The sequence below is a fragment of the Symsagittifera roscoffensis genome, chromosome 2, assembly GCF_963678635.1.
Source record: "Symsagittifera roscoffensis chromosome 2, txSymRosc1.1, whole genome shotgun sequence".
Lineage (NCBI taxonomy): Eukaryota > Metazoa > Xenacoelomorpha > Acoela > Convolutidae > Symsagittifera > Symsagittifera roscoffensis.
In genome coordinates, this window is record NC_087063.1 from 55,518,425 (window position 1) to 55,538,324 (window position 19,900).

At 39.7% G+C, this 19,900-nt stretch overlaps 1 protein-coding gene across 3 annotated transcripts in view; it reads right to left on the bottom strand.

The window, feature by feature from the left end:
- LOC134840366 (gamma-aminobutyric acid receptor subunit rho-2-like) overlaps positions 1 to 19,900 on the bottom strand; it is a gene marked incomplete at its 3' end in the record, with an annotated part of 70,233 nt that overhangs the window by 18,282 nt on the left and 32,051 nt on the right. Inside the window, 2 exon segments of one of the 3 annotated variants that reach the window (XM_063856136.1) lie at positions 16,936 to 17,082; positions 19,064 to 19,262. In XM_063856136.1, the coding sequence (XP_063712206.1) occupies positions 16,936 to 17,082; positions 19,064 to 19,184 (268 nt within the window). 3 annotated transcript variants of the gene reach the window in all.

Sequence of the window (19,900 nt, forward strand, 5' to 3'; positions counted from 1 at the left end):
ACCAATGACCACCTCGATGTTCAAGTATACGTACAGATCCGAGTTACAAGGCATCCCCTCCACGCACAATCTCCACGCCATTCCCAGACGAGGTTGAACACAAAACAAGTTCACTACATAATACAGAAAAACCCGTCATAGCAAACCATTTTGAAATCAGATTGATTTCGTTGGGAAACACAGTCGTTGTCACAAGAAGACACAACGATTGATGCCCCTAACTCCAGCGTCCTGGAACTTCTCTAACAAGAGGAACCGGACAAGAATACGATGTTCGCCAAATACCAACGTTCATCATCCATCCTTTGAATTGCAGAAAGATAATTCTAAAAAAACTCTGTAAAACCCGGATGGATGGAACCTGATCTAAACTATATTTTATGATTGGATAAATTAGATATTTTACGACTGTAAAATATTTAATATTACCCAAATCATGGTCCATCTAACTAACGACCCACTTATTTGTAAGTGCTGAAATTACTTGTAATTTCAGCACCAGAGAGATTTGAATTTAACTTAGAAATTATTTGTCTCTCCAAGAGAACTTCAGCAGCCGCAACAAACCAGTATACCCTAGATCTATTGAGCCTAGCAGAGACTAGTTAAACACCCTGAGACTAGAAAGTATAAGAGTAAGATTAGGATCGGTATTAGACTAAGAAGTTGCACGAATCTATCCGGCCGAAAATAAGATAGCGTGACGAGCAGACGGTGTACCCTATCCGAAATTACTCTATGAGTTAACTCACTGTCCTCTCAGAGTCACCCGCAATGTAGCTGAATGGATATTTAATCGATTAGTGGTCAAGAATGTTGCCATAATAATCGCTTATATTTACCCCTGGGGGCCACGCAATTGATTATAAACTATTAAAATCTATTTTTTTTTTCAGAAAAATCAAATCGATTACAATACAATTAAAATCAATTCTGATCGCTAAACACCACATTCTCAGCCCTTACAGATCCCCTCAGAACCCGCCACCACCGCCCCTCCCCGTAAATGTGGAAAGTGAGAGTGGGCGGTAAGTGGGTTGAAGCGCTGTGAGGGGGTTGTAAACGTGGGGGGAGGGGTTGCAGCAGAGATGGAGGGTGGGGGGGGGGGAGGTGCATATGGCGGGAAGGGACGTAAATTGGCTGTGCTACCGGTTGTCCTTGTTTTATATTTTCACATTTCGATGCTCTTTGCACCATTTTCGTTCAACTAATTTTTCATGTTGATTTCAAAAATTTGAGCGCGTGAGCTTTTGCGTATCTTGTCTATCACCGGATCTACGTTCTTTGAAATCTTAGTTCCAAAAAGTATAAAGATAACGGGGAATGTTTTGATGATATGTTTGTACTGTTACTCATGAAGACATCTAGCTTCTACAGCTGCTCCAAACCTATGTTAGGCTTCTTTCGACTGCCGCAAAACTTGGCTGGGTTAAAAGTTACTTCTATCACATTAAAAAGTTCTATACATCAACGGATTATATCCAAACAATAATATTGCAGAGCATAAATGAAAAAATGGCTTGTTGAGGTGCTCGGTTTATGTTTCGAGAGTATTGAAAGTTTTTTGTAATGGTACAAAAAGTTTCACAGCCTTTTGCTCTCATTCTCGACAGGCTCATTTTTCAACATGTGAAAGAAATAGTAAAAGATTGATTGCGCTATTGTATATATGGTAAAAGCTTTTTTGGAAAGAATTAAAAAAGCTCATTTTAAACCTCAAGAGAGTCAGTTTAATTCAACTTATTTGAATAGTTCAAATTTATCCACCCGAATTTCCAAATTACGCAAGTATAAAGAATAACGCTAAGCATGTGTGGCCCAATTGTTTAAGGTCACACGCTCATAATTATCTTTCAGTCGACTAACAATCAGGCCGAACACTTTTTTGTATAAAAAATTACGTGAAGCTTGCTTATGGCGTTGTTCCGAGCAAGTCACAAAGTAAAGGTAAGGAACTACGGTGTAGTGTGATTTTTTACCGCCCGACTTTGTTGTCTACCTCGAAGAAACTAGTGAGTGGTCAAGTGTGGTAATATATTCAAACCTTTTCAGCCGTGTTTCGGATCTCAATTAGTTGAGCTTCAAAACTGTCATCATCAATTAGTTAAGCTTCTACAAGTTTTATTTCTTATGTGCGCGTAAATCTCCACAAACCGAATCGTAAAAATATTGACTTTTAAACAGTTGAATTACAGAGTGTTTTCTCGGCAAAACTAACACTGGAAATCCATAATTTTACAGTTTTCAAAACTAATTTCATCATCGGTAAGATCGGCCACAATAAACTGCATAACTCAAAGCAAGCTGCAAAAATGGCCAGTATTTGTCCTTGAGACAAATTGCTCTTTTTAAAGGTCAGCCTTAATCAAGGCTGAACCAAATTAGAGCGAAAAGACGGTTAAAATAGGTTTTGGGGGGATCGAACCTGGTTACGGAGCACCCCATCAAGTTTGGTGCATATTCGAGTTCTAGAAAGGAAATGATCTAGTCGGGATTCGAACCGGCGCCGAACCCGCCGGGACGCACCCTGTATACGCTTGGCTACTGTCCCAATATGCATTTACATTTTGGTTCAATTTTATATGCATTTATACTATTGTTTTATATTTGCGCTGCAACATCCTCCACCCCTAAACAAGGAAGAACGGGAGCGAGCTTTACGGTCGGGCGGGTCAGTTCGCTCGTAACGTTCTTTATGTCGGCGGATCTCGCGCATCCGTCCTTGCCATAGTGCAGTCTTAGGATACGTGGGAGTGGATAATGTCCACGTGGAGTGTCAGGCTCTATGACCCAAACCAAGTCGCCGGCTTTCAACTTAACGTCTCACTGGTTGTGCCACTTTGCCCTCATATTGAGGGAAGGAACGTATTCCCGCATCCACCGTGTCCATATTGCGTTAGCGTATGATTGCGCTCTGGCGAACCGCTTCTTATAGTCGAATTTTTCTTCGAAACTTATTGACGGAAAACTCGCTGTGTGTTGACTAAGGTTAAAATGATTCGGGGTCAACGCCTCTAGATCTAGCGGATCGGAACTAACAGCTGTTATCGGTCTAGCGTTGAGTGATTGCTCAACAAGGCACAGCGTGGTTCTTAGCACCTCCTCACTTACTCTTCTGTTGCCTAAGATGTCATACAAAACGCGTTTAACACTCCGAACTAATCACTCCCAGGAGCCACCATGATGCGGTGCACTGGGTGGATTGAATTTCCACTTGATCCCTTTCTGAACAAAAACAGCGGGTGCGAGCTTGTTCCAACTCTCAACGCAAGCTAAGAGCTCTTTTTGAGCGCCAACAAAGTTCGTGCCGTTGTCGGACATGATGGTAGTCGGAGTACCGCGACGTGCAACAAACCTCTCCACGCCCATCACACAAGAGCTTGTGTCGGGCGAGGGGACCACTTCAATGTGCACCGCTCTAGTGGTGAGACAGGTGAACAAAAAACCCCACCTCTTTTCCGTACTTCTTCGGATTGGAACTAGGAACGGCCCAAAGTAGTCGACACCTGTGTTAGAGAAGGGAAGTTGCTTTAACCCAGCCTTTCAATGGGCAGATCAGCCATCATATGAGTTACGGTTTGCGCTTTGCGTTTTCGGCACACAACGCAAGTATTTTTGATGTTTCGCAGCAACCATCGCAAATTTAACACAACGTACTTCAAATTAACCACCGCACGCATGTAATTCAAGCCTTGATGGAAATTCCTAACGTGCAAGTGTTGAACCAATAACCGAACAACCGCGTGACGTGCATCAAGTATAATCGGATGCTTGCTATCGAAATCGGAGTTAACCAAGCGGCTGATGCGCCCAGTCGAGCGAAGGATGCCAGCTGGTCCAAGGAACGGCAAATATTTGGCGATCCGACTATTCCTTGTGATAACTTTACCGGATCTTAGTAGTTTAAGCTCACTAGGGAATGTCTCACCCTGGGACAGGTAAATGAGCTTCTGTTCAGCAATATCCATTTCAGACGGGTCTGTAATTTCTAATATACTCGACCGGAAAGGTTTATGGGATGGCAGACATCTTAACAAAAATGCTACTGCGTGTTTGTATTTTAGAATTGAATTGAATCTCTCCCATTTTCCGAAGAGAAGATTTTTTTCTGTCAAAACATCGACGACGAAATTTGACGAGTTTTCCAGACAAGTGTCGATATCACATGATGGTCCTTTGAGTCTTATTTTATCGATAACCCTTGTATCGGGCTTGAACGGCCAATCAGTTGTTCTCAATATACTAGGGCCATTAACCCAGCTGCTTTCCTTGAGGGCTTCCGAAGAAATCCCTCGTGTACCGGTATCAGCTAAGTATGTGATGCCACTGATCAGTGCTGGTAGACTCCAGAATCTCACCAGTGCGATTATCAACAAAAACGGGTAGTTTACTACAAGAGTGAAGCCACTGAAGAACAGTGGTACTATCTGTCCACATGAAAATATCCGTAACTTTGAAAGTAAGACCTTTCAAAATTTCTTCTTTTAAGCGGGTTGCAAGAAGAGCCGCTTGAAGCTCTAACTTTGGAATAGAAAGCGCTTTCATAGGCGCGACGCGGGCTTTGCCAAACACAAAGGCTAATTCGGTCTGATGGGAGCTAACAAGTCGCGCACGAAGGAAAGCGACGGCACAGAAAACATCCTGCGAACTACCACCGAACATGTGGAGTTCTATTTGGTCGAAATGTTCAGTGAAATAGCTGCGAGGTATTGTCAGAGAACCTAGCAAATGAAGACCTGAGTGCCACTCAAGGAATTGCTTTTTGATTTCCTCTGGTAGATCATCGTCCCATTTTTGACCGCCAGATATCTTTTAATAAAAGGCGAGCCTTCACGGTATACGGAGCCACTAACCCAATTGGATCAAAAACAGAAGAAACAAAACTCAACACGGTACGCTGAGTGATTGCTTTGTCTAGTGGACGATCAACCCCTCTACTAACGACTAAGGTATCTTTGACGTGATCCCACTTAAGACCGAGAACATGCGACGACTGGTCTGGACTCGCACAAATATCTTTAACAGACGAATTGGACTCACGGTTGTCCGGATCAAGAGCGGTTGTTACGCCGGGCACGTTGCTGACAAATTTTGTCAGACGAAACCCACCTAGTTTGAGCAAAATCCCTACCTAATTTGAAGGCGTCATCCCTGTTTTGAAAAGAATCCAGATAATCATCCATATAAAATTTCTGGACAACAGCCGAAGCAGCTTCGGGGTACTCAGCTTGATTATCCGATGCAGTCTTCTGTAAAGCAAAATTCGCACAAGTCGGCGAGTCACGAGCACCAAAATTGTGACGCGTATATTGGTGAACTACCACACTTGATGTGGGGTCCTCCCGCCATAAAAAAATTAAGAGAAGGTTGATCTACTTCACGTACTCCAACCTGTAAAAACATCCCTTCAATGTCAGCTGAAACGGCGTATTTATGCTGAAGGAATCTTAACAGTACAAAAATGAGGTTTTGAAGGAGATCCGGGTCAACCAACAGAGATTTGTTCAAGGAAGCGCCATGACACTTCGATGCCCCATTGAGGACTCGGCGCACCTTATCGGGTTTATTCGGGTTCAACACCGGCTGATGCGGAAGATACCACTCACGATCGGCTCGTGATTTGGGATCGTGTGCCTTAACGGATATGACATATCCTTTTTGTAAATCTTCTCTTATTGTTTCGGCGTATTTTTCACGGAGTGACGGATCCTTATCTAGCCTCTTTTCCAAAGACTTTAATTGAGGTAAGGAGGAAAATTAGTTATTCGGTAAACTACTTTCCTTATCGTTCCAAAGCATTGGTACAATATTCCTCTCACCATCGTGAAAGGTGTCATTTTTCAAAACGGACAAAGCGCGTTTGTCGGCGGCGGAACGGGCATCTACCTGCTTGAAGGCTGCATATGACTCCAACTCGTACCAAGTTTTAATATTTGGTCTGCAAAAGACATGTCTTCGACAACACACTTAAAGCAAGACGAGTTCGAATTAAAGGACGGCGGTAACGGACCACTTAAAACCCAACCTATCGGAAGGCGTACGGCGCACGGTGAAATAGAGTCCTCCCCCAGAAGGTGCTCAACGGGTCTTATGGCATGGTAGAAATCCTGTCCAATAATTATTTCGATTTCCTCATACTTATAATGTATAGGTTTTATCGGAGCCAACTGCGGGTAATTTTCTTGTAATTCAGGAATGCTTATGCTATCCGATCCAATACGAATATGATCCTTAACATAAGCTCGAAAAGAAAACGAAAATTCACTATTATTCGTTTCGGTGGAAACTTGAAAACTTACTTGATGAGTTTTTATCACGCTCGTGGAATTGAATCCATTTATGGTGAGGTTAACGGGAGTGCCAACCAAATGGAGGCGTTTCACGAGATCGGCGGATACCCATGAGTGCGTGGAAGCTTTATCGCAAAGAGCTAGGGCATTAGTAATTGTCGCATCCGAAGAGACGGCGAGTGATGCAACTGGCAGGAGGCCTTTAATTGACTCCTGGCTATAAATATCGCCGACGGCAGCGTTAGTCGATACATGTTTAGCGTTTGCGTTACCTGACGCTGGGGAACTTTTAGTATCCTTAGGAGGAAAAATTTTCTCCGCTCCATGTAAGAGCACGTTGTGTGTGCTTTCACAATCTGGCTCGGGGCACTTTCTGGCCTTGCTACAATTACGCAAACTGTGATTGCTCTGTAAACACGTAAAGCAAAGTTTTTGTTCGGCTACATGTTTCGCTCGCTGCGTAGCGTTTTTCTCTTTGAATACGGCGCAATTCCAAAGAGCGTGTTGACCTTTACATACAGAACATGGAGGGTACTTTGGTTTTTCCTTAGTCTTATCACTCACCTTTGCATTACTAGCAAACAATTTCGTACCTACATTTTGCTTCACTGGTTCTTCAGACTTACTCTTAGAATTAATTGTTTTTAGCCTCTCATGACCCCCCGCTTTTTCTTTAAGCCATTCGTTGAAATCTAGCAGAGTTAGTCTATGCCATTGGCGTCTTACGGTTTGCATCGACCATGCCTCCTTAATGTTCGGGGGAAGCTTACTCACAGCTTGATTCAGTAAGTTAACATTTTTCAGGCCGTCGTTAAAAGACAGCGACTTGAATACTACAACAAGTCCAGAAATTGCAGAGGAAAATCCAATTACATTATACGAGTTATGCATTTACAGCGGTGGAAAATTACTCAATTTATCTAGATGAGCCCCTACTACAGCATGCGGCTGCCCGAACTTTCTTTGAAGAGTTGCTAATGCGTCATTATATAGTACTCCGCTATAGCTATACTCAGCGATTGCGGCTTTTGCTTTACCCACTACGAGCGTTTTCAGATATGTAAGCTTTTCATCGTTACTGAGTATGGTTGAATTGACCGTCGATTTGAATTGCCCAAACCACTCATGCCAATTAAGTGGGTTGCCATCGAACTGGGTCAGCTTCCACTCAGGGAGTTGATCTTTTCGGCTGTGCATGAGTATATTAACCAACTCTCGTGTCAAAAGTGGACGCTCGACGTCTGCGACAGGTGAATTACCGGGAGGTGGCTCTGTGTAACTCGAAGAGTTACCGTGACAATCAGGAACGAACGGTTGATTAGCATGTGAAGAAATTTCAGGCTGTGCAAAGAACACAGTCCCTCCACTTGTATAAGGAACAAAATTATTCGTAGGAGCAATCGGAGTTACTGCGGAAAAAACAGTTGACGAAGGAACGTAGTGTTGTTCAGCTGACATTAAAGGGGCAGCAACATCTGGTCTCCACAAATTACTATAAGGATTATAGTGGTCACTTGAAAAGTTATAACTACTAACGGGAACACCCATATAATGTTGTGATGGGGCTACAGGTGCTTGGTAGCCAGCTACTACTGATCCTGCAGTGTGATGACTTAAAGAAACATGATTAACTGCAGTTGATGCAGGAACGAACGGTGCTACACCAGAAAGAACATCTGCAGATGTTGTCGGAGTAAAATAATTTTCAGAAGTTACCGGGACTACTGACCCTGTGTTTGGATTGGCTAGCACCGGATGAGTGGACAGAAAAGTTTGCTGAGGCAAATTATTGGAAACAGGTTGAATGACCTGCTGTAACCCTACTGGATTGTTAACGGAAACCTGCGATCGGACCAAACTCGACAAATTATGTTGTTGTCCGTGAATGTGGTTACTGTAATACAATCCCGGATAACTAGAAGCTGCCTGACCATTATTCACTCCTGTAAAACTTGATGAGACCAAGTAATATATTGATGCATGATAAGTTGCCTCAGGAGCTGTTGAACGAACGTGCTGCTCTTGATTGGGAACTACAACAGCATCAGGCGGATTGTGGTCGACAGATTCGACCCAGTGACGCGTACGATCCTTTTCGTCTATTGTTAGTTGTGGAGAGATTCGAGTTAAACCACTTTCCTCAGCATTCTCGCTGATTTCCAACAACTCATCTTCTAACTCAAGCCCTTTCAACTCAATTTCTGCCAGTTTTTTCCTGTGTTCTTCAGCCAATTCTTCCAACTCTAATCTGCTTTGTTGTTCTTTCAGTCTTAATGATACCTTTGCCTGCCTCTCATGTTCCTCTTGTTGTTTCTTTAAAATCATTAAATTGCGCTTTTTCTCAGAAAGTGTTTTCGACGGAGCGGCGTATAACTAGATTTCTGAGAACCCGATTGCTTTTGTCGGCTACTTCGATGCGACAATTTAGAGCGGGTATCTATTTTATGCGACCGGGGTTTTTCACTTTTTTCAGTATGATGAGAAACTTTTCAGCTGCTATCAATTTTTTCCGGCTCTGTTACTGCCTCAAAACTTGTTTTTATATGTGATAGCTTCCTGCAGAACTTTATCGTTGCTTTGAGTCAATTTATGAAGCCACATATCCTGTGCCGGTATCAATTCGTCGGGATTGGCGCTTTTTGCAGCCAAATCAATCAACTCAGTATTTATCTCGACCGCTTGTTCTATATAGTTCCTACATTTTTCAATATAAATATCAATTTTTGAGCAACGACTCTGACTCTCTATGTACTCCAAAATTATTTCATGGCATTTATAAAGTTCGTTTTCGAGATTGCTACGTTTCTCAAACAACTTCTTAATTTTCTTTTGAAACTTAACTTCCATGCTTAATAATTTCAGAAACAAACGACTCTTAGAAAAAACTTTATTTTCACTCAAGTAAATCCACAAATTTTTCTAATGCATCAATAACTTACAAGGGGGAGTAACTTGAAGTTTTAACGCTTTCAATCTATTGTGAATCACTCTACGATTTTTAGGCGACAATCGGTTCCGCTTCTTCTTAGCTTTCAGTGTACTTAGGTCAGCACTGTATCGTTTACGTAACAACAGAGTCTTCAACTCAAGGGAAGGGGGCTGGTGCAGCTCTTTATACTTTTCGATAAGTATTTGGTCTTTGGCCTTTCGCTTTGAGATAAAATCCTCAACTATGTTAAGAACGAGAATACCTGTCTTTTTCAACTCTTTTTTTTATATTGTCTGTACCGTTGCGGTGACAGTATACAATTGCGGTAATATTCTCCTTGTATCTCAAAAGAAGGCTCTTAAGTTGGTCAGTACTCAAAATACGGTTGTTGTTACTGCGGTGCTTACTAATGGAGTTATTTATGGCGTCGTGCCAAATAACTAGATCTTTTCGATTCGACAAAAAGTGATGCAGATAGTATTGGATAGTTTTCTGCGAGTCCCTGGCGTTAAAGTTAAAGCTTAAGCCGGGCTTTGTGAAACAAGGCTCTTTCACGCGCTTTTGAGACGGGGAGGATAGTATACGGAGCGCGTGATCCAAGGAACTAGCTCCTAGAATGAATACCATAAACTCAAGAGACCTATGCGACGGCTACGTTACGCTAAAGTACCAATGGGGTGGGGAAATTAAGTAGGTCGGTTGAACTCCAACAACACACACGGAATAAACCTGAGGATGAAAGAATTCAACTTAACTCACTTAAATTCACCATACCTGACCACTTAACGTTAGTGTCGCGCAACGAAGTCAATTATCGGACGGGTTGAAACGGCTCATATTTACTTGAAGCGAACTGGCTTTCAGTTTCACCAATGTGGGTGGGGGATCAGGCAAATTGGTTAAGTTCCAACATTACACGAGGAAAAAACCTGAGGATGAAAAAACTCATCTTAATTTGCCTGATATTTCGCTACCAGACCTTTTACCATAAGGTTGGTCTCATGTTACAGCACAGTTTCGCAGAATTATGGGGACGTTTTGAGGAATTTTTGGCAATTTTTTTACTTTTTTCCCAAAATTTTTCGGAAATTTTTGGTCAGCTGGTTCGAGTCATAAACCAATCCAAAAAACTAGTCTAGTACCCCTTGTCTATGATCCGATTTTCTGGATTTTCAATCCGTTCACAATTACCCAAAAACTTGTGGTGTCGGGAAAACTACCACTCGTAGCTTGCTTTGAGTTGGGATACACAATAAGACATCGTATGTAATTTTATTGCAAAGAAAGTTTATGAAAACTAGACGAGTCTTACAGTTTTTGACGGTTTTGGAGATTTTCAGCACCGGGAAAAATCCAAAAACTTCGGGTGTCGAGAAAATTACAGCTCCACTTTGACCAAAAGTCAACAATCAGGACACCTGAACAGGGCTCTCTTCCGCTAGTCAGTCTGCTTTTTCGTCCGTCTGCTATGTCTTCTGTCGGCCAACTGGGTACGCTTTGCTAACTTTCGGCCAAACGTGCACTTTCGGCCAAACGCCCACTTTCGGCCAACTGCTATCTGATATTTTCGGCCAAACGCCCACTTTTGGCCAACTGGTATCTGATATTTTAGGCCAAACGCCCACTTTCGGCCAAACTGCTATCTGATATTTTCGGCCAAACGCCCACTTTCGGCCAACTGGTATCTGATTTTTTAGGCCAAACGCCCACTTTCGGCCAAAAGCCCACTTTCGGCTCTCTGTTAGCTGATATTTTCGTATTTTCGGCCAAACTTATCACACTGACGATTTCGGCCAATCGCACAGTTCGTCCAAATGAATACTCGTCGTGTCTAGAAATAGGCCAAATAAGAACTCGGCGAAATAAACACTCGGCCAAACTGATCACTCTGGAAATTTCGGCCAATCGCACAGTTCGTCCAATTGAATACTCGTCGTGTCTAGAAATAGGCCAAATAAACACTCGGCCAAATAAACACTCGGTTTAAGTGATCACTATGATGACTGTCGGTCAACTGAGCACTGTGGCGACTTTCGGCTATTTGGACACTCGTGTCGTCAAATTGTCAAACAATCAGGGCACTAACGGTCCCTTGTGGGGCGCCAAAATGTGCGCGTAAATCTCCACAAACCGAATCCTAAAAATATTGACTTTTAAACAGTTGAATTACAGAGCGTTTTCTCGACAAAACTAACACTGGAAATCCATAATTTTACAATTTTCAAAAGTATTTCATCATCGGTAAGATCGGCCACAATAAACTGCATAACTCAAAGCAAGCTGCAAAAATGGCCAGTATTTGTCCTTGAGACAAATTGCTCTTTTTAAAGGTCAGCCTTAATCAAGGCTGAACCAATTTAGAGCAAAAAGACGGTTAAAATAGGTTTTGGGGTGGATCGAACCTGGTTACGGAGCATCCCATCAAGTTCGGTGCATATTCGACTTCTAGAAAGGAAATGACCTAGTCGGGATTCGAACCGGCGCCGAACCCGCCGGGACGCACCCTGTATACGCTTGGCTACTGTTCCTATATGCATTTACATTTTGGTTCAATTTTATATGCATTTATACTATTGTTTTATATTTGCGCTGCAACATCTTATTATCAAGCATTAACCCTCATTCTTCAATTTTTTCCCTGCGTCAGTCATTTTTTCCTTCTATAAAAAAAATTATACGAAGAAGCAATGTATGAAGAAAACTTGCAAAGTTTAAAACAGTTTGATAAAAGAGCTGATTTTTTATTTGAATTTTTTTTTTTCAATTTTGAATTCACACTGAGCTCAAAAATGAATGAGCATCAAAACACTCAATTTTTACTTTTTCTTTCGACCTTTGAAAATGGGGAGGAACTTTGTACTCTGGTGTTTTTTTTCATTCTGTTTTCCACTCAAAATCAAGTACCAAAAACAATCGTCGGTCCGTGTTGGGTGATACGTCATATTGAAGCCCTTTCTGTCGTGATCTGAACCACAATAAAAAATCTTATGTTGAGAAAAACTGTTTTAAAGTTTTTGATTTTTCGTTAATTTCGAGCGAGTGAGCAGGCTTACATTGGCTTACTTATGCTTGACTTGAGCCTCAAGTAAAGTTACTGTCTGGACTTTAGCACGCTATTAAAAATCAACTTAATCAAAAGTTGGGAAACAAATTTTGAAAAAATTCCAGTTTTTTTACCATGCTTTTTCGTCTTTCTAGTAATTTTTCGACAAAAACTGTTTTTCCAATTGACTTTTTGCTACGACTGTCAATTATGTCAAATATGTGTATACATCATTTGTTCGTAAATATTTTTTTTTACACCGCACAGAAAAAACTACGCAACGAAGTCAATTATCGGACGGGTTGAAACGGCTCATATTTACTTGAAGCGAACTGGCTTTCAGTTTCACCAATGTGGGTGGGGGATCAGGCAAATTGGTTAAGTTCCAACATTACACGAGGAAAAAACCTGAGGATGAAAAAACTCATCTTAATTTGCCTGATATTTCGCTACCAGACCTTTTACCATAAGGTTGGTCTCATGTTACAGCACAGTTTTGCAGAATTATGGGGACGTTTTGAGGAATTTTTGGCAATTTTTTACTTTTTTCCCAAAATTTTTCGGAAATTTTTGGTCAGCTGGTTCGAGTCATAAACCAATCCAAAAAACTAGTCTAGTACCCCTTGTCTATGATCCGATTTTCTGGATTTTCAATCCGTTCACAATTACCCAAAAACTTGTGGTGTCGGGAAAACTACCACTCGTAGCTTGCTTTGAGTTGGGATACACAATAAGACATCGTATGTAATTTTATTGCAAAGAAAGTTTATGAAAACTAGACGAGTCTTACAGTTTTTGACGGTTTTGGAGATTTTCGGCACCGGGAAAAATCCAAAAACTTCGGGTGTCGAGAAAATTACAGCTCCACTTTGACCAAAAGTCAACAATCAGGACACCTGAACAGGGCTCTCTTCCGCTAGTCAGTCTGCTTTTTCGTCCGTCTGCTATGTCTTCTGTCGGCCAACTGGGTACGCTTTGCTAACTTTCGGCCAAACGTGCACTTTCGGCCAAACGCCCACTTTCGGCCAACTGCTATCTGATATTTTCGGCCAAACGCCCACTTTTGGCCAACTGGTATCTGATATTTTAGGCCAAACGCCCACTTTCGGCCAAACTGCTATCTGATATTTTCGGCCAAACGCCCACTTTCGGCCAACTGGTATCTGATTTTTTAGGCCAAACGCCCACTTTCGGCCAAACGCCCACTTTCGGCCCTCTGTTAGCTGATATTTTTGTATTTTCGGCCAAACTTATTACTCTGACGATTTCGGCCAATCGCACAGTTCGTCCAAATGAATACTCGTCGTGTCTAGAAATAGGCCAAATAAGAACTCGGCGAAATAAACACTCGGCCAAACTGATCACTCTGGAAATTTCGGCCAATCGCACAGTTCGTCCAATTGAATACTCGTCGTGTCTAGAAATAGGCCAAATAAGAACTCGGCGAAATAAACACTCGGCCAAACTGATCACTCTGGAAATTTCGGCCAATCGCACAGTTCGTCCAATTGAATACTCGTCGTGTCTAGAAATAGGCCAAATAAACACTCGGCCAAATAAACACTCGGTTTAAGTGATCACTATGATGACTGTCGGTCAACTGAGCACTGTGGTGACTTTCGGCTATTTGGACACTCGTGTCGTCAAATTGTCAAACAATCAGGGCACTAACGGTCCCTTGTGGGGCGCCAAAATGTGCGCGTAAATCTCCACAAACCGAATCCTAAAAATATTGACATTTAAACAGTTGAATTACAGAGCGTTTTCTCGACAAAACTAACACTGGAAATCCATAATTTTACAATTTTCAAAACGTATTTCATCATCGGTAAGATCGGCCACAATAAACTGCATAACTCAAAGCAAACTGCAAAAATGGCCAGTATTTGTCCTTGAGACAAATTGCTCTTTTTAAAGGTCAGCCTTAATCAAGGCTGAACCAATTTAGAGCAAAAAGACGGTTAAAATAGGTTTTGGGGTGGATCGAACCTGGTTACGGAGCATCCCATCAAGTTCGGTGCATATTCGAGTTCTAGAAAGGAAATGACCTAGTCGGGATTCGAACCGGCGCCGAACCCGCCGGGACGCACCCTGTATACGCTTGGCTACTGTTCCTATATGCATTTACATTTTGGTTCAATTTTATATGCATTTATAGTATTGTTTTTTATTTGCGTTGCAACATCTTATTATCAAGCATTAACCCTCATTCTTCAATTTTTTCCCTGCGTCAGTCATTTTTTCCTTCTATAAAAAAAATTATTCGAAGAAGCAATGTATGAAGAAAACTTGCAAAGTTTAAAACAGTTTGATAAAAGAGCTGATTTTTTATTTGAAATTTTTTTTTTTCAATTTTGAATTCACACTGAGCTCAAAAATGAATGAGCATCAAAACACTCAATTTTTACTTTTTCTTTCGACCTTTGAAAATGGGGAGGAACTTTGTAATCTGGTGTTTTTTTTTCATTCTGTTTTCCACTCAAAATCAAGTACCAAAAACAATCGTCGGTCCGTGTTGGGTGATACGTCATATTGAAGCCCTTTCTGTCGTGATCTGAACCACAATAAAAAATCTTATGTTGAGAAAAACTGTTTTAAAGTTTTTGATTTTTCGTTAATTTCGAGCGAGTGAGCAGGCTTACATTGGCTTACTTATGCTTGACTTGAGCCTCAAGTAAAGTTACTGTCTGGACTTTAGCACGCTATTAAAAATCAACTTAATCAAAAGTTGGGAAACAAATTTTGAAAAAATTCCAGTTTTTTTACCATGCTTTTTCGTCTTTCTAGTAAATTTTCGACAAAAACTGTTTTTCCAATTGACTTTTTGCTACGACTGTCAATTATGTCAAATATGTGTATGCATCATTTGTTCGTAAATATTTTTTTTTACACCGCACAGAAAAAACTACACATACATAAAAAAAAACTGTATGGAAAAAAACTTGCACAGTAACCGGCTGTCTTTGTTTTGATCCGTTTTTTTCCTGTGTCAGTCACTGTTTCTTTGCATTTGAAAAAATATAAATTGAAGAAACAATGTCTGAAGGAAGTTTGGAGCTGGTTTCAGTTTCCCTTATTTAAGGTTTATTTTGAGTTCAACAAAAACTTGAAAACAATTGAGCTTGAAAACACGGCAATTTTTCTTATTTATGGTTAACCAACTTTACATTCCTTATTTTTCTTTTCTGTGCCAGTTGTGAGATTATGTCCAGGGAGGCTCACTCATAGAGTAATTTCAAGCAAGGTATACCGTCTGCTCGTCACGCTATTTTATTTTCGGCCGGATAGATTCGTGCAACTTCTTAGTCTAATACCGGTCTTAATCTTACTCTTATGTTTCCTAGTCTCAATAGATCTAGTCTATACTGGTATTTGAGAGATAAGATATCAGGAATTGTTCTGAATAAAAACTACTGTTTGCTAAGTTATATTTATTTTCTTTTGTTGCTGAAACTATGAACAGTTTCAGCTATACAATTTTAAAAAAATGTGTTAGTTATGGATAATGATTGGTTAGTTAGAATTATTTTACAGAGATAGTTTTATCAATAATATAATTGGATATAAAAACTAGTTTTAAACTGGTTCCAGTTGCTGATTCCGTCTATATGTAAAAAAGTGTTCGAAGAAACAAGTTATGAAGAAAACTGGAAAGTTAAAAACAGTTTGATAAGCAATGCTGATTTCAAAGCTGTTCCATCTTACCACGTTAAAACTTTGGTTGGGAAAATTTAACTATTGTTGTGTTAATGGTTTAAATAAGTCTTAAACACGCGCTTCACTTCGTCCTGAGCTAGGCTAAGTTGCACGTTTCAACCCCTCAGAAGTTTTCTATAAACAGACAAAATGAAAATAGTTTTCAAATTTGAAATAATATTTTTTTTGTCGATAACGGTTAAATGCTTCGATCGTCGAATACTTAAATTCTTCATTGGGTTATAAATATGTTTCCTTGAAAACGTTTATTAGATTGTCAAAAGTGGTCTCATTAAAAAAACTACCGAAAGTATTTGTATAGCGTTACTTAAGTCAAAAGTCGCAACCATGATCGAAAATTAGGCGGATTCCAAATGTAACCAAATCTGCTTTTCAGAAAAAGATTATTTTTTTCGTGAATGTACAATAAGGCCAAACTTTTTAATTTGCGCCGTTCTGCATGGTTGAAAAAGGAGGTCAACTAAGATCAAATTGAAGAGAGCTGAAAATGGTGTAACTAAATCAACAATGAAAATTGATTTCAGCTTCGAAGATTGGGAACCGATACGGCAATAAACAAACAAAAATCACAGAGCAAGGACCTTTTACTCCTGTCTAATACCATAATCACAAACTATCAATCAAGCTCACAAACTTGATTAGTTCAATACAATTCTCTGTTGACGTAGCAAGGTTCAAATTAGTGTACAAAGAAAGAGCCCCCGGATGTTTAAGACGGTTGGAGGCTGGAGGACGGGCTTGTGGGATCGTCTTACAAACAGTGTTCAAACTAATTACAAAACTATTAAATTTCTAATCAAAAGCAGGGAAGCTGAAAAACCTATAACTTTTTTTTGAGAAGTTGTAAATCGGCATCAACCGCTAGGATGAATTATGGAATGAAAACTGAACCACCTCTATCAGTAGCTTTTTGCGATCACTCTGTGTTTGAAAGAGAGATAATATGGAGAACTCACAGCTGGAAAAGCAGAGAGGACACGTTTGTCTGTCTAGGGGAAACTGGCGCAGATCCAGGGCACATCTGGATTTTAACACCACACGCTTAGACGACATCACCAGACTATTCTTCGTCAAGACTGTGATGCTGCTCTGAGACACTTCGGCTAAAAGATGTTAACAAAATTTAAAAAAAAAACATGTAGCATGAAGCCTTTGCTTTCGCAAAAATTGACTTTCAAGACGAAAAAACGTTTCGAAGCCCACATTACTCCTAAGAGTCTAGCCCATGTGGATCTAATTGTTGGGATATCTATTTGCAAAGCTTCCTAGAAATTCTGACAACCGTTTTTTAACTATAAAAATTGTTAAAAATCATAAAATTTTAAACTTTTCATGGTATTCTATCTTGTGCTGAAAGAAACTTCAAATGTTATCAATCTACATGCGTACGAGAAACCTGTTCGCAATGCGGTGTCCATAGCCATTGAAGCTGAAAATCTTATTTTTGAGAATTTTTGAGGGCCATAGCATTCATTGTCCTCACTTTCATTGTGCTCGATATGTGAAACCCTTTGGGCTTGTATTAATGGATGAAATATGAAAGCCGAAAATCTGAGGAAGGGTCTTAAATTTTTAAGGGCCTTAGATAGCATTCATTTCTCTCACTTTCATTGTAATTGATATGCGAAACCCTTTGGGATTATATTAATGATCCAAAGCTCAACCTCTGAGTAAGATATTGTTCTGTGATTAGTGGCGACCTATGCTGAAAAAATGCAGTCGGCATATAAAATAAGTTTTGTAAGAAACTGTGTTGAAGGTCATTGCATTTTTCTTTCTATGCCCGTCCAACCAAAGTTGGTTGCTTCGTTTATCAATTCCAGCCCCAAGGCTTGAATTGTTTCTCGAGATTCTCCGAGGCAAACAAGAGGTCAATAATCTTTTTTCTGTTCCTTTTTTGGGCTGATTTGACGTGATATTGATAGACAAAAGACAGCAGCCTTAGTTTGCTAAACAGATCCCCTCTTGATTATGGAAGGTACCTGCCACCCTGTGGTATTGTTCTCATTTTCAAGGAAATCAAACTTGAAATTTAATTTCAAAATTGAAAGTGAAAAAGTTTATATGTGAGAAATTTGTCAATAAGGTTGCGACTTAGAATGAATAGGGTTGCTTAATTTTGAATTTTCTTGGGTTGCTTAGGAATTCCAGATAAATTAGCTACCCCAAATATTCCAGGAAACTAGGATTTGAAGCGAAAAACCTTTAACCAAATCATTTATCAAATCCATGCTTCATTCTCTCGAGGATAATATAAAACGTTTCTTGATGGCGGCTTGTAAACATTTGTGCCAAAGAATTTTTTTCTTCGGACAAATTTGATATATTTCTTTGATATAAACTTCAGGCACATTTCCTTGATATAAATATTCTTGATGTTCCGTTTTTCCTAACGAAAATAACGGAATACTTGTGCTCGCGTGATTTTTTTTCTTCAGGCAAATTTTGATTTTTTAACAAGCCATTTTTGACGGAATTTTTTATATAATTCAAAAAGTATTGATGTCTTGAGCTTAAATTTGAGAGTTATTCCACCTGTCAGCCAAAGATTTTTCACCTGTGATCATTTTTCGTAAAGTTATGGGGGTTTAAAGATTGCCATTTTGGCCAATTGGAGGCAATTAACGTTCGATATATTTCGCGCTATTAACGCGTAAGCGGAGATTCAATCCGTCTTAAAAAGTGTTCCAAATTGGTTGAAAGAAGCTTATTTGCCATATTTATTTTCTTACAAGGAGTGAAAGCTGTCACTTTGTACTTTATAAAGCGTGTGGGGGATGTTTTTCATAAAAAATCTCAAATAAAAAACTGACAAAATCATCAAAAAAAAAATCGTTTTTTTTTCTCCTTTTATTTGATTTATCCCCACAAGCGTATGTAAACTACCATTTTTTAAGCGTCTTGTTCAGACTTGCCTGATTTCAACTTAAAACGCATCAATCCGCCGCTTACGAAGGTTTTAAGAACGCAATATATCGCAACTTAGTTATCTCGAATTGACAAAGCTGGTAATTTTTCAACCCCCATAACTTTACAACAAAAATCACAGGTAAAATTTTTCAATTGAGCTCAGAAAATTTTTACCTTTCAGATGGCATAAAACAATCGCTGAGTTAGAGAATTGAAAATTAACTGAATAAAAGAAACTATTCCAAGTATAACTATTCTGCACTTCTTTGAAAGTCGGAATAATACTACAGCTCATGCTATAAGTTTTATATCTGTAATTAATAATAATCGAACACTTCTGAAAAACGAATCAATTCTTGTCAAACAAAATCCGGAGCGGGTAAGGCCGTAGAGAGCTACATGACAAGCCAATGACAAATAGCCTATGACAAAAATAATAGCGGGAGAGCTGAAAATTGGGCGAATCACAAATATTTAAAACGAAATTTGAAAAAAAAAAACAATAATCATTCTCGACCTTTTTTTGTGCCTAGTCTGGTAAGTGGATCTAAAGTTCAATCAATGGCCGTATATTACAGCAGCAGCAAGCTTACAAAAATGAAAAACAAAACCAAAAGATTGAAAATTTTTGCAACACTTTCGCTCAACATAATTAAATGTTTCGAAACTACAGAAAGTCGCCTCATGAAATTTCTGCAAAACATTTTTTGTACGAAACTTTTCAAAAAAAATACAAAAATTGTAAAACAGGACACAAATTTTCAATAACAGAATTACTTGCACCGCTAGAAAGCTTCCGAACATTTCTGCAGAATCTAAGCCGACAAAAAACTGCAGATACGAAAGACTAGCAGATACGAAATTTTTCAGTTTCGGCAAAAAAAGACACGTCCGGACTGGAATCGAATCTCCAGGATTTGTCGTCCTAAAAATAGGCCTTACCACTGACCCAATTGCACAAAACACTCCTTAAATTTACGAGGAAAACAACTTCCAAATTTTTTAATGATT